The sequence below is a fragment of the Argiope bruennichi genome, chromosome 7, assembly GCF_947563725.1.
Source record: "Argiope bruennichi chromosome 7, qqArgBrue1.1, whole genome shotgun sequence".
NCBI classification, from domain to species: domain Eukaryota; kingdom Metazoa; phylum Arthropoda; class Arachnida; order Araneae; family Araneidae; genus Argiope; species Argiope bruennichi.
This window is the reverse complement of record NC_079157.1, coordinates 130,763,298-130,787,560: the sequence shown is the minus strand read 5'-3', so window position 1 is coordinate 130,787,560 and position 24,263 is coordinate 130,763,298. Positions and strand designations below refer to the sequence as shown.

Sequence of the window (24,263 nt, the reverse complement as noted above, 5' to 3'; positions counted from 1 at the left end):
ATTTCCAAACAGCTGTTTGAAATGGGTTATATTCTAACTCTAGAGCAGCTGGACACCGTTATGTAAATAGGCAACAGATTTCATGGTACATACTTCGAGATACAGTTATCTTCATCAAAAATTCTAAAATTAAAATTTTCCAGAATGATTATTAGCCTACTTAATATGAAAATTCATGTTAAGTAGTTTGCAGTAAAACAGGCAGAATATATTTCAACTTAGTACTCTTCCATTGGCAACATAATTGCTTCAATTATGAAATGCTTTTTCAGTACCCCGACACAATTAATTCATGAGAGTCGAGAATGTATAAAGATTCAACCTACACATATGATATTTCAAATTTTTAATGATATAAAGATAAATTATAATTTATTATCAATGGCATTAGCTTATGCCACTCATTTTACAGAAAACAATATGGCAAAGCAAACAGAACAAATGAGAAATTTACAATAAACAACATTTCAATGAATCTTGCGATTTCGAACAATGATATGTATTCATATATTTTAAAACTAATCTATCAATCGAATAAATTATCAAACACAAAAATACATTCTATAGATAATAATACAATTTTCTTTCTATATAAAATCTCATGTGTTTAACAAGAACAACACACAGTTCATCATTTTCTCAACGTAAAGCTAATTCATCATAAACTTAAAACAGCGTAAATCACCGTGACTCACACAATTTTATCACAAAAGTATGGAATTACATTGTCAGTGGTGAAAACTGGAACAAACAGACAAGTATTTAATTCCATGTCATAAATTCACGCGGATAAAAACAGCAGGGCTGGAAATTTCAGATTTAAAATCATTATTTACTAACTGACACCCGGTAGTGGTACAGCGATACTCAACATATTGATTAAGATCAAAAGAGAAAATCAATTCTATGTTTGATTAGATCAGAGACGCTAATTATTAGGAGGGGGATGAGATTTTTTTTTTAATCCTACAGAAATAATAATAATAAAAGCAGGAGAGGAAAGGGATTAAGCAAAACTGTTAATGTATTTTATAATTTATTTTGAGAATGAAATAATTTCTCAGGTTATTTTAGTATAACATAGTTTTTTATATACAGCAGTAAAAATTGGGAAAAAGCATTTTATATAAGTTATTAAAAAAGTTAATTTAAATATAAATGGAAATCGGGAGATTTTAAAAATCCTCGACAAACAAAAATCGATATAGTTTTGGCTACTGTCTGGTGACCAGGATTTTATTTGTTTTTCGCCTTCCTCCATCACTAAATAATTCATCTTTCAGCATTCAAATGCTGTGTAAACAATCTTTCCTACACCGAGCAGTGCTAAAATAGTACTTCGCTACCATAAAATTAATTACGACTAAAATACAATAAGACTTATTTCAACCCCAATTAACGACAGACTTTTTATTATTAATATCAATAAAATCTAAGGAAATATAGGGTTCTTAATTTTGTACAATTCGTATTTTATACACAAAAAATGCTATAAAAAAGAAAATTTATATATCTGACTATAGACATTCTTCTACAGCAATTAAAAACTGTTCCGTAAAAAGAGCCTGCCCCTGATCGCCTATCTTTGGACTTTCATAACGGCACCCAAACATCATGGTTCAATGAACTGTCCTTTTTATCTTAGAAAAGCACTGTGAATGAATTATTGTTGAAATCACTTTTAGCATTGAGTTCATGTGGCGTAAAAACTTGTACGCCGATGTGGCCAAGATGTTAATTAAAGTAAATTAATGTGGGCCTCCCAATTCCAAAGAACGGCTTATTTGAAAAATCAGCATGCAAAAGGACATCGGTAGAGTTAATGGGAAACCAAAAGGGATCTTTTCCCTGCTTCAGTGATTAATTCAAAGTTGACCCAAGACAAGATACTTATTATTTTTATACAAGAAAATAATTGCCTGGGATTTTCAAATACGGAGATAATATTATAAGCCAACTTTCGAAAATTTTCATGCCTGACAAACAGATATGTGTAAAACTCAGGCATCCCCATTTTCACAGAATTTTGGTTTCAAATTTGAATAATAAAGGATCTCTTCATTTGTGTACAATACATGATATCTTATCTCATTACTGATTCACCATGCGTTTCATTTCGTGACAGTAATAAAGTATTATAAAAAAAACACAGTAGAAGTCTGTGTAATTTTTGTAGGCGTTTTAAGGACACTCATTTTCCCTATTCTTCACTCTTTCTCCTTCTCCGTTGCCATGGTTTCGACAAAGCTTGCTTTATTTCCACGCTAGTACGTTTCGGGAAAACCTTACCTTCGGAATACCTTAACAGCTGTGTAAAATAAAGAAAAAAAGGAGTGACACCGTTATCTGCCTCAGCGTTGCGAGGCAGACAACCGGTTACGAGATAGAAAATTTGATCTTGAACCGACCGCCTACAGAAAATACACAGACTATAGATGTTATTTGACTATCAGCTAATAAAATATACGCTGTCATTGGTGAGTCGACGTGGTATAATAATCGATTATTGCTAAAAGTCGCACTTTGTTATTAATAAGTGTGCATAGTAAGAAATTTTAAAAACTAAGCCACGAAATTTGTATTAAGCATAAACAGCTTCTCCGAGCCGTCCAAAGGTCACAGAAAAATCTGAATGCGGTGACAACATTGACAAGAACTAAGATTCAGTTCCAAGGGCCATCAGTGGCTATGGTTCAGCCCCTTTCATAGGAGGAACGTTCTATCACCGGTAGAGGATAGCCAATCCTACATGATTTTTGGACTCACCAGGGAAGTGAGAGCCAATCATCAATTCGGAAGCTTATTATCTCCATATTTGAGGTGTCTTCCAGGGGAGGGGGGGGATCTAAATTTGTGTTAAACATTTCGTTACATAATCTTATAGTTGATGGGCCACAAAAACATTAGGTACAGGTTGTATGCGCCATTCGAGTTTGACACACTTTCCAGTAGTTTATTATAACGCTTTACTCTTGTTGGCGATATTCAGTCATATTAATGAAATGACGCTTTACTCATATTTCACATTTGCAGATCTCTACTCTAATAGATAGGATCGGCTGTGGCGATATTTATACGAATGTAATTACTGAAAAAAAACACCAATAAATTAATGAATAGCAATTCGTTTTCTTTCTGAAATAGACTAAATACTTTTATATCATTCCTTTTTTTTTTAAATGAAAAATCAGCATAGATTATATGCAACAAAAATATAGCTCAGAACAAAGAAACTATCCGATGAAAAGAAGTCAGCGGAAAAAGCATGTAATGTTTTCGTAATGTAGCACATTGAATAAAATTGAGTATAGCTGGACCAAGACACAATAGGAATAATTTTTTTTTTACATTTGGGTGTTTCTACTAAAATGTGTTTCTTAAAATGTACCATAACGCATCTGATAGTCGAAGCTGCTTTCTATGCAAAATCATCACAAGGACCTAAAAATTTCTCATAGTTAGTAACTGGTTATCTTTTGGCACCTAATCCTGCGAAGATTGTAGCACTTTTGAATAGAAACGGCTTCGAACTGAAATGAAATTCCGAGCCCCGATAGAAGGGAAATAACAAAAGGAGATGTTCTGAATTTCGTCGCGAAACAATTCTTCAGATGTGTAATGAATACCATTTAACATAAGAACTGAAATGACAAATGGGATTCCCACTGCCTAATACAATGCATGAATATTTTTCTTCAAGCACTAAACATTTCGGATGCGGATACAGAAGTTACGAAAAAAAGCTTTAGGAAAAAAAAAAGTTTTCATTTTTGTAACACCGCCAAGTCTTACAAAGTAGCTTTTGAAAGACTTTTGTAGTTGTAAGAATAATTTTTTGAACCACTAAAACGACAATATACGAATGAACAAGTCATGTGAGCTACTCTTAAACACCAACAGCATATCTGGAACCTCATAGATATGACAGGGAAGCGGGGGGGGGGAGGGTTATATCTTCGAAGTTATTCATTATCACGGCTACGAAATGAAATACTTCATAAAAATTTGAACATTTAACTAAAAAAAAAAAAAAGAAACTTAAAGAATTTATAAAATTATTATAATGGGTAAGAACCTGCTCAGTTCTTTCCAGGATTCTGAAAACTTATGAATGGGGAACCGCTCGTGCAAATTTGATTTAACCTACAAAATTCTCTAAAGTCCAACACCAAGCTCAGAATAACTATGATCATGACTAGAAACATCGCAGCAGATATTAACAATTCCAAATGAATAACAACGTAAAAAAGTACTTTAGGTGAAATCAGTGAATTATTATAAATTAATACTGACCCTTACAAAAGAATCATGTTCTAACAATGGAAAAGTGCAAATGATATCTAAATCAGAAGGATGGAATATTTATATGCATGATTTGCGATGTAGCAGAACTGCGCTAGGGGATCAGCTCAACGTACACGACAGTTGAAATACTCTTCGTCAAATATACATAAACAGAATCTTGACAATTGATGTTCAAATAATATAATATTTAAAAAGACTGCAACAGGGGTGTTTGTGGGACCCCAAAAAATCCCCGGAAACTTTTACGGACTTACTACCGGCATTTTGGAGTTTCGAGAAGGGGGGGGGGAGAAATGAAAAATTACAATTATGAAGTATTGAATGACCTAATTATAAAAGTTCAATGAATTACTTTTTTTGCAAAATTAATAACCATAAATTTTCAAACATATAAACTACTACATTTTATGCAAATCTTTTAAATTACCTGAATTAATTCTTTTAAAAAAAATTATCTAATTTCTGCTGCTTTTTTTTTTATTTTCTGATGTTTGTGGGCTTGTCTTTCTTTTGTGGTGAACTTCATAATTGCAGGAAGGTTGACTTTTATTTCCTCATTTACAGTTGAAGAAATTTCCTCGAGAACTGCACATGCAGAGGTAGAAGCAGTTTGCTTTTCTGCTAATGTAGAAGGTTTTTCAGAGACTTTTATAGGTGACTCATCTGAAATACATGTTTTTAAGTCCTCTTGATATGTTTTCCAACTTCTGTTCATATTCAGTAAGAGATCTTTGTGAATTGGATCAGTCATTGGATTTTTTGAGCCATATTTTTCACATGAGGTTTCTTTAGAAGCCATTAAATCATATTTAATAGTCTGCACTGCATCTAGGGAATCAATCTTAAGAGAGGTTCTATAGTCAGTGACAAGTGTATCCATTAAGTTGAATGCACTTTCCACTAATGGGCCATGGAAGCAGCTAAGGCAGGCTTTGACCAATTTAGCCAATGTAGGATACTTATAATCATTTGTGAAATCATCTTTTAAATTAAAAACTTTAGACCAATATTTATCAATTGTACACTTGACTTGATTTCCACTTTCATCAGATGTGTAGAGCATTTCTTTTTTGATATCAATATCACTCTGGTATAACCTTATTTCAGCTTCTACTTTTGACTTTTCATTATCACTAAAAATATGGGACATAAAAGATGATAATTTTTCAAAAGCTAATATTGTACTGGTTTTACCTCTTAGCTCTGGATCTAATGCTGTAAAACTAATTAGATATGAATTTTTAAGGGGTAATTTCTGTTTCATATGCTGAAATTTCTAAATGAAATTCTCTTGCGTACATAAATAAAAAAATATTTCAATAAGCGAAACGAAAAATTTACACGTGCATCAATAAATGAAACGAAAATTTTACACAGCGAAGAAAAAAAAGTTCCGAAGCGATCAATGACAAATAGCTAATACGGCGAAAAATCCCCCTTCTCTACTTATTGGCGCCACGCCAGTAGAGATAAGACCTTTGAACCCAGAGTCACGTTATCGCACATCTGGTCGAACGAAATCTCCCCCTTTTTTTTCTGCCGCGCCTACTTGCCGAAAAGAATCCAGAAGAGAATGTCCGAGAACCGGGGGAATGAGTCATAACTCGCAATAAGGAAAGAACAAAAAAGAAGTTTTTTCCCCCTTTTCACGCATTATCATTGCCTTTGGAGAAAGAAAGGAAAAGTTTTCACCACACACACTGACCTTGCGTTTTCTACTTTAAAAGCAAACAAAATTACCCAGATCAAAATAAATAATTCATTATTATTCCTACTTCCTTTTGAACGACGATCCCCGGAAATTCCGGGGATCGAAGTTCAAAATCCCCGGAATTCCGGGGTTTCCCCGGAGCACAAACACCCCTGCTGCAATCAGCAAATACACATATTTTATCTTTCACATTTGTGAGCGACAAAGAGTTATTAGAAATCCAATAGAACTGTTAAATGTCTTAAGGATTAATTCTTTGTGAAATCGTTTCTTGAATCCTTCAACTGATAAATCACTTTAAAATTAACTTCAGTTGTTTAGTAAAAACTATCATCTAAAAATGCTTACTTTTTTAAAATACCATAAACAAACCATTAAATGTGGGCACAGGCAAGATGAACTACTATTCCAATGCTTATCAACAAAATAACAGTTACACAATATTTTATCGTATATCACAGAAACTCCTTAAGTCTTTAAAAACACTTTTAGTTTATTTTAAGCGAAATAACGGAATGCTTTTAAAATTTTGAAAGCTCTTTTTCAAAGCAGATGAGGGATCTGGAACAGAAATTCAGGACATCTCCAACAACTTTATAATGAATGTATAAAAATTCTTACATACAGGTCACACACAGCTATTCAATCTTAAGTATTAAGTACGGCTCATTCGCAACACTCTCATAACACACAACTCATTAACAGCACTCTCCTTGGACAGAAACACACGTAGGATGGCCGCCGGTTTTCTTCTTATTTATTTTTTTTAAATTCTCACTTTGATTCTGGAACAAATAGAAAACTAGATCACGACTTGCACTTGAGGGACGGATTGCTCAGATTCTTGTACACGCCGTGGAGTTCTTTAGGAGACATTCTGTGGGCAGTGATGATGGATTTGAATGTGCAAGCGTCCGTCTTCCGCTTATAGAATTTGAAACCTTCGTTGTTGACGGGTTTGAGACCGGCTCGGCTGGCACACACGCCTGTTATAAAAATATCTTCTAGGTAAAAAAATTGCGTACTCAGGGCAGTTCTGTATAGGATGGGTATAGTGTCCTGGGACAGGACATATCCCGTTCCAGAGAGGTAAGGTGGATACACGCGACCCGGAAAAACGACCTCAGGCACAAACCATTTAGAATTCCAGTCTTTGACAGGGGTCGCTCCTTTGATGAGGCATCCCATCAACAAACGGGCGTGACCCTTCTTCCGAAGGAGACGAAACAGATTGGGCAAATGAACGAACATATCGTCATCTGTCTTCATGACGAACCGCGCATTCCCACAATTTTGACCCACCCATTTGAGGAGCATGACGGATTTCAGGGTAAGATTGTTGTAGGTGTCCAGAAAGTCTTCCTGGATGATATCGGAGTGCTTGATGCTCTCATCGGCTACGGCCGCGTTGAGGGACTGATTGGAAGAGCGGCCGAGGAGGAAGAAAACCCGGACACCCCTTAAGGTCTTGGAATCCTGAGCCCAGGTAGAACGTATGGCCGCCCGGGCTTCAAAGTTGGGTACGGCAGAGCACACGATGACAGACAAGAAAACACTGCCATTGCATCCAGGAGGTCCGGGAGACAGTAGGTTAGTCAGGTTGTCCGGCAAAATGTAGCGGCTGAGATCCCGCTGAGTCACCATCCAGGAGAAGTGCTCCGGCAGAGGCACATGCGAGACATTTCTCAGAGGCATATAGAGCACGCCCCACACCACAAACACACTGACCACCATGAGGCAGACCCGCGCGAATGTCCGGCATTCGTCCACGGTTCTCTCGCTTTCCTCTCTCTACAGGAAAGAAAAAAATAAAAAAAAATAAATAAAAATCATATTTGTATGAGAGATAATTTCAAAAATAAAAACAAAAACAAACGCTTTGAGAGACACAGAATTACAGTGAAAGGCAGAAATTACAATTTGCATAAAAGCAGATGCTTTTGAATGCCTTGATGAATTTGAATTCTACCAGAGCATTTAAAAGCACTGTTACGAATAATGTATTATATTGAATTAAAAATGTTATTAAAATTAAGAGAAGAAAGAAATTGTTCGAAAATGAAATGAATATCATCAAAATGGCAGTTTTTGATTCTTATGATAACACAAAGACTTTTTCAGGAAGATTGTTTTGGAAGATACGAACATCCATTACCGTGGGAAGGTCATAATGATTACTCATCTGGCGACGCTTAAGCCTATTTTTGAGTTCGATTCAATTTTCTGTTTGAAGCCTATTTCTTGATTTCTACATATATCTTTTTTCCTCTGACTGAATATAATTTTTCAAGATATGGCGAACCACCTCAAGAAAATTTCTAACAATATTTTGCGCCTCCCATAAATTAGTGAAGGTTGGATTCAATGAAGTTGTAAAACAATAAATAAAGCGGCCTGAAATTCATATAATGGTTTTGTTCATATTTAATTGTTGTTAAAGAAAGTGGTTAAATTGAAACTACTATTAATAAATTTGAAGTTTTTGTCTTTGAAACACGCTCTATCAGGCATGTGAAGCGATTAACTACTTACCATATGAAAATGGAGACGGATCTCAATTTTGAAACGTATTCGGATATTAAGGTCAATATTCCCTTTTTAATTAAGCTTGCACTTTAAACATACAGAGAGAATATTATTCTGTATAATCAGATTTCGAACCCACGAACCTCAGCCCTCCTTCTGGTGTGGCAGCTCGCGTTTTTTGGACGGATGAATGATCGGAACTTCACAAACATCTACTTTTTTTTTAATATCCCTCCTTCCACAGGGGGTAGTGTCCTCATTTGAGGACACCGCCCATCTAGAGCAATCTCTGTGTAAGAAAATCTTTCGAAATAATTGCTCAAATTTCTTACGATAATAGCAGTCATTATGAATATTTTAGGTTAATAAACATTTTTATTTATGTTTAAAGCAATTGGAGACATTAAAATATTAAAAATACAATTTATGGCATATTTATTACGAAATTTTTAAATTATATCTTATGTATATAAATATTAAAAAATAAAAACCATTGCAATTTAATACAAAATATCAGTTAAGAATAAGAACTATCTAACTAAAATGCTAAAAATATGCATTCACAGTTAAATTTAAAACCAGTTTAATTAATTAAATTTAAAAATAAATATCAAATAGAAAAAAAATTAAGAATAACTCATTATTTGGCAAGAATTCTTTCGGAACATGAAGGAGTACCTTTTTGTCTAACATACAATGGCACATTGCATGTTTTGCACATTGTTCCGTGTTTTATGCATATTTTTTGGAACAGTATAGGAATTTTTCTGAAACTTTACAGGAAAAAATTGCAAAAAAGAAGCAGAGCATGAGCGTTAAAAAAACGATTGGAACAAAAGGCAAATCCGAAATGTTTTCTGGCTTCAAATATGGATGGCCTTTCTCTGAAACAATACTCCCCTCCCCCCGAACACAAAATCTGCATCGCATTCTTCTATGAAAAATATCAAGTTTAGCTTCCCCACGGATATAAAAACGGCAACACAGAAGATAAATTCAGAAAGGCAAAACAGAAGATAAGTGAACAAAGAAAAGATGTTTTAGATGGGTGGTATCCCCAAATGAGACGACCCAGAAATAAACCACTTTTGTTCCTTCTTAAACTAATTATTAGCTTGAAAAGAATTATGATTTATGAAATATGAATACTGTAAGAAAGCAGGTAACTGATTTTGATAAAATTTCAATTCTTAAAGATTAAAAAAAATTCCCACATTTCAGTCAAAAAATCGAGGCATTTTTAACATAAAATACAAAAAAAAATATAAAATGGCTCGGGTTGCTATCTATTTATTAGAGAAGAAATCAATGGCACTTTCCCAACAATTTTTTTGAGTTTTAAAACCAATAGTTGTTTTTATAAAAATTTTAAAAATTGGTGTCTTTTTTTTGCGATCACCGCCCCTGAAAGGATTAAGATCAACATGCTGAATTATGCTATCAAACTTACTGCGAATTATGTTTAAGAATATAACTCACATTTTGCCCTGCTATCTGATTCATAAAATTTAAAACTTGGCCGACGAAAGTCTTGAAAATTTCCTTCATTGCGTCGTCTACGAGCAAATAAACAAAAAAAAAAAAAAAAAAAAAAAAAACCTTTCATCTTATAAAACAAAACTCCTCCTCAAATCATTATTCTTTTCCGCGAAAACTGAATTCAGACCTAATTCTGAATGAAAAAGTAGCTTCACTGTTGGATACAGAGGTCTCGAAACGAACCATTTGGCCCGATCACGATACGGCTTATCATTCCTTTATTTATTTTTGTAACGACCAAACATTCTAAGATTATTTTTTGTTCTGTTTTATCATGAGTGAATTTAGGGTAAACGAAGGCGAATGCAAACAAGAAAGAAGTCTATTTCAAACCAGTCAGGTTTGTTAGTGACACACTGATCAATTTGAACGGATTTAAATGACCACACCTTAACCTGAATAGCGATCCACTTCATTTTTGTGTCTGAAGTTTTTCTAGTCAGTTGATTTGAGCCATATTTCTGCTGCAAACACATGACATTCGAAGAAAACATTATTTTCATTATCAAAATATGTTAGAATAATATTATCATTAAAAAAATCATTCCTCATATGTTAAAAATACTGCAAGTAAAAATTAAGTGATATAATAGAGATGAAATCAGATAGCTGCATCATTTTTCGAAAAATTCAGTTTTCATGGGAAAAAAAGAGCTTATCAGTACATATAATCGAAGTCATTGCAAATCTGTAACACTGGGCGAAATTAAAAAATATTGCCGTTCTTTTGATCTGCGTCATAATCCGATGTGAAATCCAAACTTCTGTTTTGACTAGTAACTAAGAGATTTTTCTTTTTAATTTTGTAAATTGATTGATTCATTGGTGTACTAATAAATCTAATCCTAATAAAAATCATGATCTTCAAGCTTTATTTATATTTTTTATGTTGGATCGTAGAAAAATTTAATAATCCGAGATCTGCAATTTCATTATTTTATGTTTACGCTGAATAATTTCTTTCAGCACTGTTTGTTTTTTTTAAAAATTAATTTTGTATTACCTTTAGCGACCAGCTGGTTCGCTGGAATTACTGGTCGTTAAAATTTTATTTAAATATTCAATGTAATTTGGTATTTATGGCTTCTTCAGCAAAACAATTTTAAGCTTCAAATTTTGACAGTCTTACAGGTTATAGTATTTTAGAAGCCATACACCATTCTATTCAATGTATTATGTATTTCCCTATTTTGTTGTCATCTATAAAAAAAATGACATTAAATTTGAAACAGATGTGATTAAACTTCAACAAATACAAATTCATTTTTTATTAAAAGCAAACTTATATAATTATGAGCACTGAAAATAAAATCGTTCGACAATGAATTTTTATGTGTACAACAAAATGTATTTGTTTTCTTAAATTCATGTAATTTTCTGAAATGTGTACAATATCTGTACGTTGTCATATTTCTCTGACTCAAAAGGATTTAAATAATTATAAGTAGTAGCATTTTTTTATTATTTTAATCAAGAAATGTACTTTTGAAAAAATTATGAAGGTTAAATTTTATACAGTTCAGCGACCCTAGGAGCCATATTCAATAATATATTTTTGACATTCTAAACTTCTAGGCTAAAATTAAAAAATCAATTTTCTATGACCAAATATAATTAAATTATGAGGATTATCAATATTTTAGGACAAACAATTTCATTTAAGCTGAATAGACTTGAAGAAACTCCGGACACTGATTGCCATATCTTTTTCAAGACATCAAAGAAATTATCTGTAATCTTGTGCTTTTATAAAAATAATAAATGATAAATTTTATGCAGTATACTTCCATTACTCAAATCAATTTTTGTCGTAAAGTAATGAAAAGTTTTGGTCATAGGACCAAGAATCTGTATAAAACATTGGAATTCTGTAATTCATGAGAACGTTTATTTAATCTAACTACATAAAATGTAATTATTTTCTTCATTTAAACCGTTGTTCTTATTATATGTGCATCCCTATTACCAACAGTCCAGAAATTAGCTGTTGAGCCTTGATTAACGTGGTATCCAGTATATATTAAACCATGCTTGTTTGAAATAACATTGAATTATTCAAACTTAATATAGATATTTTGAAAGTCACAGACACTTTTTTTACTTACTCATATGTGTAGTATAGAGAAAGTATAGTAATCGCCAAAAAATTCGAACTCGAGATTTTGAAAGGGGGTGGGTGAAATGCAGACATGGATTTCAAATTTTACACATAAATATGGGAATTACATATACAATTTCCAAATATACGTTTTTTTTTTTTTAATTCATCCCTATCCTTTTTAACCCATTCTTCACATTCGACGGTTCACTGTATAGGCCTTTTTAATACCGATAACTTTAAACATTTATTATTTAATCTTTTATCTCTTATCTATTTCTAGGACTTCGGTGGTCTGGTGGTAAGGTCATGGCCTCGGAGGGCTTCAGGTTCGAGACCCGATTCCACTGAAGAACCGTCGTGTAAGAGGGACTGGTGCACGTTAAATCCCTCGGCGCCAAACTTCCTCCCGCTGGTGTGGTGTGGAAGTTTGGAGAGGGGGTGACAGCTCAGATGACATCCCCGTCATCTGACCGCGGTTCAAAATGACGAGGTCCGTCCCAAAATAGCCCTAGTGTTTCTTTAAAACGGGACGTTAACGTAAATAAACTAAAACTTATCTATCTAAATTTTTATATTCAGATTAATAGCCTTTTACTGAAATGTGAAAACAAGAAATTGCAAGAATCTCCTCTCCCACTTTATCCGGTTCGATGTCCAGAAGCAAATTGTGGCTTTTTATAATGGCCAATTCAGCAATTTAAAACAACATAATTGCCTTCATACAATTTTTTCTCATTTATTGAATCTTTTCATGATAATTCGACATGAATACATAGAAAAGTGCTCTAAAAATACATTTTCATAACTTTCTTTCCAAACAATGATTATATACATTTTTAAAATGGAATATTTCTACTTTTCACAAATTTCTACTACAATTGGATAGAAAACTAATTGCAAGTATTTTTTAAAAAAGCTTCCTTTTGTACGAAAAAGTTGAATATTTCGAAAAATATTACATATTTTTATTACATATTCCTATCTGTACTTTATTGGAACATGCACTTTACTGAAAATAGCATTCATCTGAATTTATTCTAAGCCTAATTAAAATATTTTGTTTTTTAAAAGTTTACATTTAAATGTTTTATCTCGGTTTTCTATTTAAACGTACAAGCACGTAAAAACTATTTTTTATCCCTTTCCATCTTATTTGATAGACGATATTTACCAGTATTATTATTATATTATTTATCTTATATTATTAGTTTGTTTTGAATGGCCAAGTATTTTAGTCATATTGAAGTACGATTTGAATTTAAATTAAAAAGAAATATCTACATTCATCTTCATTCAATAGAAAATGGTAGAATATCTTTAAAACTACCGAAAAACAAACAAACATTCCTTTTAATACAATTTCTTACAAACAAAGACCATATCTATTCTATATTGTGTTATTTGATAAAAACGCACACAAGTCACTCAAATTTTGCGGTTAGAAAGTGCAACGAGTGAAATCTTCATCACAATTCGAATGGATAAAACTTCATATCAAAAGTCGTATTTCAAGTGAAGCTATTTTATGATTTAAGGAATTATTCTGAAAGGAGACAACTATTTGTTATTGAATTATTTTCACTGTATTTCTTCTTCTGCGTTGAATCTTAATTTTTTTAATTGATCTCATCTGTTTTCATTTTAACAATTACCAAGAAATGAAGACAATTGTTAAAATGAAAACAAATCATTCGTAAGTCCCCCGAGTTAAAGCTAGGAAATGTAAGAATTCCTTTCTGAGAATTTTATTTCCACATAAATACGATGCAATGCAAGATGAACGATCAATAGAGAGGGATAGAAGCAGATGTTTGTATTAAATTAACCTCAGTTCAACATTTTATTTACCGACGTTAAGTAAAATCCGGCTGACATCTTCACAATATGACTATTTTTTCTAAAAGTATTGATGAAAGGTTAAAAAATAAATTAGAAAAATTGTTGGCAAAATAATTCGATAAATAAAGGGTTCAATCCGCGGCACCAGATATAGACACCCATTCTAATGGTAGTAGTATATGAGTTTATACAAATATTCTGAATCAACATTTTTATATTTGCCACACTTACTTATTTATCTTTCGGAGAGGGATATTTTAATCTCCTATCATTTAAAGCTGTCCAAAATAATTCTTTTTTTTTTTTTTTTCAGATAGATTTCTTCGTGCATTTCATTTTAATCAGTGGCACTTTCACACAGACAATCTCATCAATTCTCAAGACCTTATTTGGTCTCGAAATATGTTCGATATTCACTACCAGGCCCGCTTTTGTTACTCCGAATAATCAGCAGCTCGGTGAGAATGGGCAAATAACATTCAATCGTTTTCAACAGATTTTCTCAAGATGCCATTTCAATAAATACAACGAACTAATTAGCTTGAGAATGAGTGATTCAACCCTCCCGTTACGATAATCTGCTCCGCTGGAGTAAAGTCAATGATGGGAGCACTGCTCCGCAAAGTGCGCGTCGGTAAACTGATGTTCGCTACTTTATCATTTTCCGGATCGTATTCTTCTTTAAGTGTTACATAATGACATGTTTGTAAACTCTGCAATTATCATAAATAAAAAAACAATTTAGGGCAATTAATATTTCAAATGGAAGTTCTCAGTAATTTAATTCACAATGATAAATTTTAAAACATGGATTGACACAAAAATCCAGTCTTAACATTCATGTCTTTTGTCGTTAGCACGGCAAAATGACGTACCGTCTACTTCGGCTTTTTAATACCGTCTTATAAACCGAAGGAAAATGTCTTCTGATAATCTTAGAGGATGAATATTTTCTGTTCGATGTTGACGACTTGTACTTTGGTGATACTTTCCTAGTATTTCCCTAATTAATTGCAAATGAGATTTTGCTATGGATATCGGCTCTTTCATCTTGTTTGTAAAGGCAATAAGCATCCCACAAATCTCCAATAAATGAAAGACAAATTTGCAGCATCATTTTAAGGATTTGTGTATGGAATTCACAGTGCTGAAACCATACCTGCTTTATCCATTGCACACATTGAGTCATTATAATCTAATACGCATACAGGTTTCTGCATAACTCTTTCTTCTGTGGCTGATTACCGTTTTAAATTCTGGCGTATACAGCATATATATTTCTTTTTTATCTATCCACTTGACTAATAAATTATCGGATGATCGAAATGTTGCCTCTCCTCTTTTTAACCCTTCATCAATTTTTGGCATTCCTTTACTCCTCTTTTTAACAGTCCTGCATGCATTTGTGCAATTATTATGTACAAAATTAAATACAGCCGGACTCGAATACCAAGTATTCACTTAAAGTGTATGGCCCTTTCCTGGATAGGCCTTCATAAGTGCTTCAACTGTTGTTCCAGATATTCCAATTCCTGATTTTCACTATGCGCCATGGTAGATGATTCGTCATAAACGATTAAATGTTCTGCAAATTCTCTCTGGCCCTCGTTGAAAATAAAGGTTTTTACACCAACTATTTCTTTTGGACGGGGTGTATTGCTTAAAAGACAGCCGTCTTTTATATAAAAGTAAACTTTCGTCAATGCCTGCCGTATTTTGTATATTAGTAGAACCGACATCATAGGTCAAATGTAGCATCTGTAATAATTTAAAATAAGGGTCTCTGGTCATTACTTCAGAAAAAAAATATCGCTACGCAGAAATTTGTCTTTACACCAGTACTCTACTAATGCTAACTTTTTGTTGCGTGTCATTAAAAATGACACAGCAAAAAGCAGCATAGTTCAGCTAGTACTGCACCTGCTGAATTATGTTATTATTTTTTCGAGACCGATATTGATTCATTTCGCTTGCAAGTAACTCTACGAGTTTTTCAGAGACGAAAAGCTGAAAGTAGACTAATATTTTGTCTGATCTACTAATGTTTCCTTTAATTTCTGAATCTTGTAACGCAAACTTGTTCATTTTAGGGACACATTTTTTTGACATCCATATTTCATAATGATTGTCATTTGCTTCAATTTTCTGTGCTTCTGATTCAGAAATACTATATAAATTTTTTCCCCTCTTTTTTGCACAGTGTAAAATTATTGATTTTCATCAACTGAATTGTTTTCTGAATCAGCCAATCAGTCAGAGAATAGAATATTTTTTTTCTTTTCGCCGCAACATTCTGACAAAGGTTATGCAAAAACTTTTTATAGAACAAACTAAATAAAGCACACACACACACAAAATTTCAAATAAATGTTGCGAACCTTGAAAAATTAATAGCTGCTATCCAATTTCTTGTAATGCTTCAAGGAAGATTTCTTGTTATATTGTTACGAAACTTTCTCCACTAAGTCCGTAAAGTCAACGGGTTCGCTTGTAGTAGGTGTATGGTGTAACACAATCAACAAGCCTTAGTAAAAAATGAAGACGCTTATTAGAGCAGACAATAAAATACAGCTTGGACGTACACAAACAACACACAGCAGCACACATCGTACAAACAGTAGCCCACAAGTAGTAATCAGTAGCTAACAACAATCACAGCACGCAAAGTGGCCAGACGGAATTCAACAGGAGGAGGGAATCTACGTAGCTATTCACTAAGGTCTCTCCAAACGTTTGCTATTATCCGCTGTCTCCTCGCTTAAGCTGTATTCAACTGCCAACTCACTACTACACGACTGGCTATTCCACACACCATTCGATGCTGCTCTGTAATAAACTCCAGGATCCGGCCCACCGCTTCATTTACCAATCACTTGAGCTCCACTCTACGCTTGCGCTTCGCAGGACTGATCTCATTCGCTGTTGACTCGCTATGCGACTTTAAACCTCTCGAGGATTTTATACACGACTGCTCCCGGCTTGGACTATTTGCCTTTCATAGTTCCCGGACAGGGCAGAGAAGGTTTTGGAACAATCAAGCATATCTCAGCTATTTACTCTATCGCCACAATTTTTGAAGGCTCTAGTATTATCTATTTTGCCGTTAAAGTCGTCAAAAGACCACCAAGCCCTGGAATCGCTGATTCGGCATCCGATCAGCACCCAACAGAGCTGATCGTAAAACGGTCTTTCCAATAATTGAACAAATAGTGCTGGGAAGCAACATTACAGATTTTTAACAATATTATACTTTAGTACCAAATACTTCACTCCCGAATAGAACACAGAGAATAAACTTGCTTGAACGTACAGAATGTATTACGCGCGTTCAAAATATACTTTTAGTGGTATTAACTTAATACCGGTCAACGGAATTGCACATTGCATGCCGATTAAATATTAGCCACTGACTGCTTGAAAAAGATTGGAGCGTGATTCTAGTCAAGGTTGCATCTAAACCAATGCATGTTTTATTATTATTATTTTCTTTTGAGTAAAACAAATCAAGAACGAACCAAACAATGACAAATGCCATCGATGAACAAGATGAATAGAAAAAAAGGGACAAGCATATCGTGGCGGCGCTTGTACATGCGGGTCATCGAGTGGACGCCGTCTGTATCCGGCGCTCGTAACGAAAGGGTTAATGCTATCAGCATGTATCTAACGCCTTCATCACTCATGAAAGTAGATTTCTATTAGATATAATTTACCATTCTTTTCTGTATGAATCTTTTTGAACTGGAATTTTTGTTTATGTAATATCGATAGCTTTCTAATTAAAAGTTCTCATCATATTTTAATTTTTAAAATTATAATTGTATAAACTATTTCATTCAAAATTAAAATAATATCATAACAGAAAATTTTTAGGCACGCTTGAATGAATGGGTCCATAGCCTTATTAAGACCACTGACTTTTTTCCTGAAAAACAACAACAAAACCCATCGTTAAAGAATAAAATGTCCTACGGCTTCTCCAGTTTTTAGCACGAGTGTTAACTGTTAGCTAAAAATAGAGTTCAGTTTGAAAAACGACAGAAGTTAGAACTGCTGCAAAATGGAAAAAGCTTATTAGCCTATTTTCACAGAAATAAATCTTTTACATTCAATAAGGTCACTTTTATTAAATAAATCCTCTTTTTTTGCATATTTCTTAAATAGAATATCTAGACAAATGAAATTTTTAATGAGATCCCTTCAATTTCTAATTAGGTAGTTTTATCGCACTATAAAAGTGACCGACCTTCATTAAAAATTAAGAAATATAAATTCATTTATCTTTAATTATGTGATGCAAAACCATTTTATAAAAAATAAATGAGAGCAATAAATAAATTCAGAATAAAAATATTCATCTGAGCAGTTCAAAACGGAAATTCTGAGTATGCAAAATGATGAGAATTTTGAAAAAGTGTTAGTGACGCGATGAATGTTAGTGTCAATTAAAGTGGCTGCTAAATTTTAAATAAAAAAAAAAAAAAAAGCGTTTGGTGTAGAGAAAGGGGGGGGGGATCCTATACGGGCACGCTAATTCATCGATTAGTAATTTCGAAGTGAAATATATTTTTTTAAGTCATTAACATCGTTATTGAGAGAATGGGTGATAAATCCAAACATTTAAATATTAAACGAACATTTTGGTATACTTACATATAAATAATTAATAAATAAAAAAGTCTACTTGTTTAAAGCGCGCGTTTAATTTTAGAAAATGACACACAATAATTCATACGATGTTAAGGAAATAGATTTAAGTAATGAATTACAACTAAACAAAAAGACGTAGATTTAGATTCCCTTAAAATATAAACCAACATAAATTAGAAGACATGGTTCAATTTGATTCATTGCGCAGATTTACAGTTTTGCCATCTTTAGAAATGAGTCTTTTTTATTGGGATTAATTAAAGTGTGCAATGGACAGACCCTATTTCCAGAAAGACTGGTCATAACATCAACTGATTGTGCAATTGTAACCCGTTTTGATGTCGATTCACAGTTGAAATGTTCAATGAGGTAAAAGCACAATAAATAAATTTCCATTTATAATAAAAAATTGTATTTAATTTCATCTATCTAAGTATTATTATGCACGTCAGTAATTAATTTTTATTTAAAATGTATATTATAGAGAGTTTTTGAATATGATTAAAATAATAATTTGTTAACTAAAAAAGTCAAACTTATATCAAGAACACTCTAACACTTCAGTTACTGGTTTTTTCTCTATTCAAAAACTCCAGTTTCGAAGCGGACTCAGTCAACTTCATTTTTACTACTATTAGCTAGCTATTGCTGAAGCAATGGATGTCCCCGTCGTTCCTCCAAAAGATCGCCTGTTGTTCTATAGCTACTCTGCGCTAACATTCATGAAAAATATTTCCAAACAATCACCAAGACTCATGCTGTGTATTGCCTTCAAAGTTCTTACATTGATTTACTAAACCAAAGAATATCCTTTATGTGGTTACTTGGCCACTCCAATATAATCTGGAACAAGTTAAGAGACTATTTAACCAGAGCAGTTACAGAAAATACACCTTACAATGGATGGATCTCTCTTGAAAATATTATTTCAAACCTCAAATCGGTCCAAAAATCGGAGGGAAGACGCTAACTCATCAAATCACTTAAACTCCAGATCTTTCGAATCGTTTTTAAACCTCCACTTTGATTCATTTTTTACTTTCTCGAATGCGTTGTATAAGGAAAGTATTGTCTTAAAAACTCGAGATTTTAATGAATCTCCCCGTTTTAGACCTCTCCGAGTTCGAAAAACACATCTTTGGAAAATGCCTGTCTGTCTGTGATAAAGATAACTAAAAACTTTTTCAGCTAGACGGAAAAAATTTAGTATACTGTCTTTATACCAAAGTTTGAGCAAAATTCGTTCAGAGAAAGTCTGTCCGTCCAGCTATTCGAATATTAATTAACACGGTAACTACAAAATGAAGAGAGCAAGATGAATAAAATTCGGTATACAAATTTAATATCTATAGCATAGACACCTAGCAAATTTCGAGCCAAATTCAATAAAGAGCCGGCCGTCTATCGGTTTGTACTAAAGGCCTCTATGGCCTTTTAACCAAATATCTCTTCACTGTTTTTACTCTATGGTTTGTTGTACCTCTTTGGGTTCAAAACTTTGGAAACACAAATGTGGATTGAAACGCATCACTAACACTTTCTACAACTGTAAATGGGCTGAAGCATCCTTTTTTGTTGCATTTTTTTTTTTTTTTAATTGTGTGTGTATGTAGACGAATTTATTTGTGTCTTCTTATGAAAACAAGGATAACAGTCATTGTAACTACACATCCCAACCTCGTACTTTCAACAACTTTCACAATGCATATGAATGAACCGGTGAGAGGAGCTTACGGTTTCTTCCCCAGACTTATCAAAAATCCTAGAGCTGGTTCTGTATATCGTTGATATTAAGGTCACATATAGTAAAATATACAAATAGGCATGCAATTGCATGGTATCAAATTTCTAGAAAAAGTGCGGTGTGCAATGAAATAACAGATTGAAAAGAAAACATTCCATTCAAAGACTACTATTTTTTTTCAAGAAATTTTCCAAAACGAGAATCATTAGCAATTTATGATTCAGAAATAAATTCCATTATACAAAATGCTGAAGCTAAAATAACGCTTTAAAATTTATTTTCGAATATTTTTTAAGCGTAATTGGAAACACTCGAAAATTGCAGATGAAATCATTTCCCCATTTGGCAAGATTATCAGTAAATGCACTAATTTATTCTTATGAAAGGAAATGCCTCTTTCTTCTTCATTTCCCTTTAAAGCATTTTGAAAGGAGACACTGCACCTAATTTCTTTTGAAACAGGAAAAAAGTTAGCTAAGAAGAGTGCTTGACAACATAAGAGATAGATGACCGATTCTCAATAGTTATGTAATTCGATTTTCAGTAATCTCTCATTCAGGATGTTTCATTTCAATATTTCAAATTTAAAAATTAATGTCAGTGAAATTCTGAGTGAACAATTCTAAATCTCCAAACATAGCAATATTAAGAAGAAAAATATACTACAAATGATGATTACAGCAAGAGTGAGCCAGGAATTTTCACAAGAAAAAGTAAGAATTTTGAACAGCGAGAATTAGACTTTAAAAAAAAAGGAACAAAAGTGAAAGAAAGGAAGATTTAGATTACGAAGGCAATTCTAATGGAAAATATTATGTTTAGTAGATGCAGAGCAAATTTCTTTCTTTTTTTAAAAAAAAAATTAAATCAAATTAATATTTTTTTAATTCTAGTTTTGAAGGTCAATTCAAGTATTTCATTAGATTCAATTTTGTAATGTAACTAAAGAAAAACTTATTTTATGCAATTTCTAAATGTGCAAATTAGTTTCCATTTGCAATAATAATCATGCAACTGAACCAAAGCTGAGTTATTCTTGCAAGCATTTTATATATATAAAACTTTGGAGATAGAAAATACATAATAATTGAAAGAAATAGGCATTTTATCTGAAACATTCCTTTTATTTGAGTATCTCAAGGTAACTGTAAAAATAAGTTGTTTTTTCATTCCTACAGTTATATTCATAATACACAGATAAACATTTTGAGAAATTAATTTGGTTTACATCATTAAGAAAATTATAATAAATTGTCGATAAAAACAATGGATTCTGCCAAAAATAGCATTGACAAAATTTTTATCATTTTTGAATACATTTTTTTTAATATATGTTTTATCATCAACAGGCAAATGAAATCGTTTATGAGTATATAAATATGAGTAGTTAAAAATCCTGGGACAAACCTCTCAATCTCTGTTTTAACAATCGAGGCTAAGATTTAGCCAGCATAAAATGCAATTTAAAAAATTATCTTAAATTAAATGACAGATAATGTGAAAAACAAAACTCTTAACTTCATTTTATAATTAGCTCAAACAAAACGTTCTAAAATATGGCAATAATTATGACATTCTACTGCATATTCAAATAATTTTTTTTATTCTTAGTTTCAAAATGAAATATTTCCACATATTTTTTGACTAACAACATTGGTATTATGCAAAATCTACACTACTAGCTGTTAAAATCACATTGTATTTATTTCAAAACATTTTTTTCCTTAAATTATTTTCAAAACGAAATGAAATTTTTTTCATTCAGTTTGAAAATGATTGAGAAAATAAATAAATTAAAAGGTATACAGTAGTTAAATGAAAAGGCTTTTTATTTCATTTTTGATAATGTAGATTTACTTTTGGTAATTTTTTTTAAAAAAATATCTTACCAAAAGCTGTGCCATTAAATGATCCAAAGATTCCTTCACACAACTGCATTCATTTGGGGACACAATTCATAGTTTATGAAGTAATAACAATAACAAGAAAATTAAACACCTTTATTTTTAATATCTATTTATGTCTTTTTTTTAAAAAAAATTAGGTAATAAATTGTAAAAAAGAAATAGTCATAGGAAGGGGAAAAAAAATCTTTATAATGAAATCAGTAAATATTAAACAAATATAAAACTTAGATAATAATGAAATTTCACAAGTAAAATCGCATGTTGTAAGCATTATACTTTTAAAGATTTTTCTAGATTATTAATTTTTTTAGAACTCCAAGAATCTTTTTTTGTTAATAATAACTTAGTGAATATATAGATTCAGTATCTAAGCTATGAAGGAAAAAATAGCTCCACAAAATTACAAAGACAACATATTGAATTGAAGTTTTTAAATGACATTTATTACTAAATAATGTTAATTAACTAAATATGACTGAAATATTCTAGGCTAATTTAAAAAATGTGACCTTATAGATATAGCACTGAAATCAATTTCTGTAATCATTTTTATTACTTATAGTTAAAAAAACTATCACATTTTAATTTTTCAAGATGAAAACAAGAAAGGAAAGCATGAAAATAAAACAATACCTTTACAATGCTTTGTTTGAAGTAAGAACTTCCATTTATATAAAACTTTTTTTCTTATTTTGAGATTTATAAATAAATAACACTATTTAAAAGTTCAATTTATTTTGTCAATTTTTTTTTCATTGATTTAAAAGCAAATAAAAAAAGACTTTGAAGAAAATCATTTGAAATCCCTTTCCTATTACAGAAAAATTATATTTTATATTAGTATATATCTTTATATGGAGAAAAGCATAATCAAGAAAAATAATTTCAAAAATCTTATGTTAAATTTCTATAGCTTCAAAATCAAAAACAATAACACATTAATAAATCTTGGAAATTTCTTCCTAAATTAAACAGAGACAATTAAAATGATCTGATTTATTTCTATTTAATATATTTAACCATTTATAGTAAGTAAGAATTATCTAATAGTTTCACTACAATGATTAAAGAATCATGTTCATAGAATATTAAGAAAAACAAATTCTATATCTTATATCCACAGCTTTAAAACAGGTTTACAGACTTAAGCAATGTATTTATGTAATATAGTATGTAAATTCACAACAAAACCAACATGAGATATATATGCAATTGATAAGAAACCATAAAATTTCAACGAATTTATACAGATATTACCTATATTAACAAGAAATACTATGCAAATTATAATTTTAAAATTTAATAAACAAAAGAAACTTTGTGACTGAATTCAACTTTTCTTCAAAGATCAAAACAAATTGATGGAATCGTAGAATAATCAAAATGTTTTTAAATAGCTAAGAAATTTAGTAATTAAACTAATTACAACATAATTTTTAAAATTTTTTTAGGGCTATATGAATTTATTTCTTTTTTTAAAAAAAAATATGTAGATAATACCCATATTTTACAGGAAAAGGTTAAAAAAACATAAAGTGATAAAATGTTACAATTGCTTTTAATTTAACCACGTTGTACTGGAATTTAATATTAAAAGATAGCATTATTTTTATAAAAAAAAAATAAGTGTTTACCTTGGGTTTTCGCATCCTGGAGGGAAAATCACCAAAAATTTTGTTTTGAATATGTGCAGCATGAGTCTATCAATCACATAAATATATACATTTTTATTTTAGAGTAATCCAAACCAGAGGATATGACACTAGCATCAATAAGGAAACGTGGGAAAGATAAACAGAGACGAGCATTAGTTCATTAAATATATCAACACCTTAAGTGGGCAGATCTCTCTGAACCATCTCCACGCACGATACCATGATCTACATCTGTAGTAATCAATGATATCCCCCATGATTTTGTCAGCGATTTTGCAGACAAACA

At 31.8% G+C, this 24,263-nt stretch overlaps 1 protein-coding gene across 1 annotated transcript; it reads right to left on the bottom strand.

Moving 5' to 3' along the window:
* Positions 1-363: 363 nt before the first annotated feature.
* On the bottom strand, positions 364-24,261 carry LOC129976560 (beta-1,3-galactosyltransferase 1-like). The gene is made up of 2 exons (XM_056090190.1): positions 23,957-24,261; positions 364-7,807 (listed from the first exon to the last, which is right to left on the bottom strand). The coding sequence occupies exons 1-2, from the start codon at positions 23,969-23,971 to the stop codon at positions 6,824-6,826; spliced, it is 999 nt and encodes a 332-aa protein (XP_055946165.1). The 5' UTR covers positions 23,972-24,261; the 3' UTR covers positions 364-6,823.
* Between the last annotated feature and the right edge of the window lie 2 nt (positions 24,262-24,263).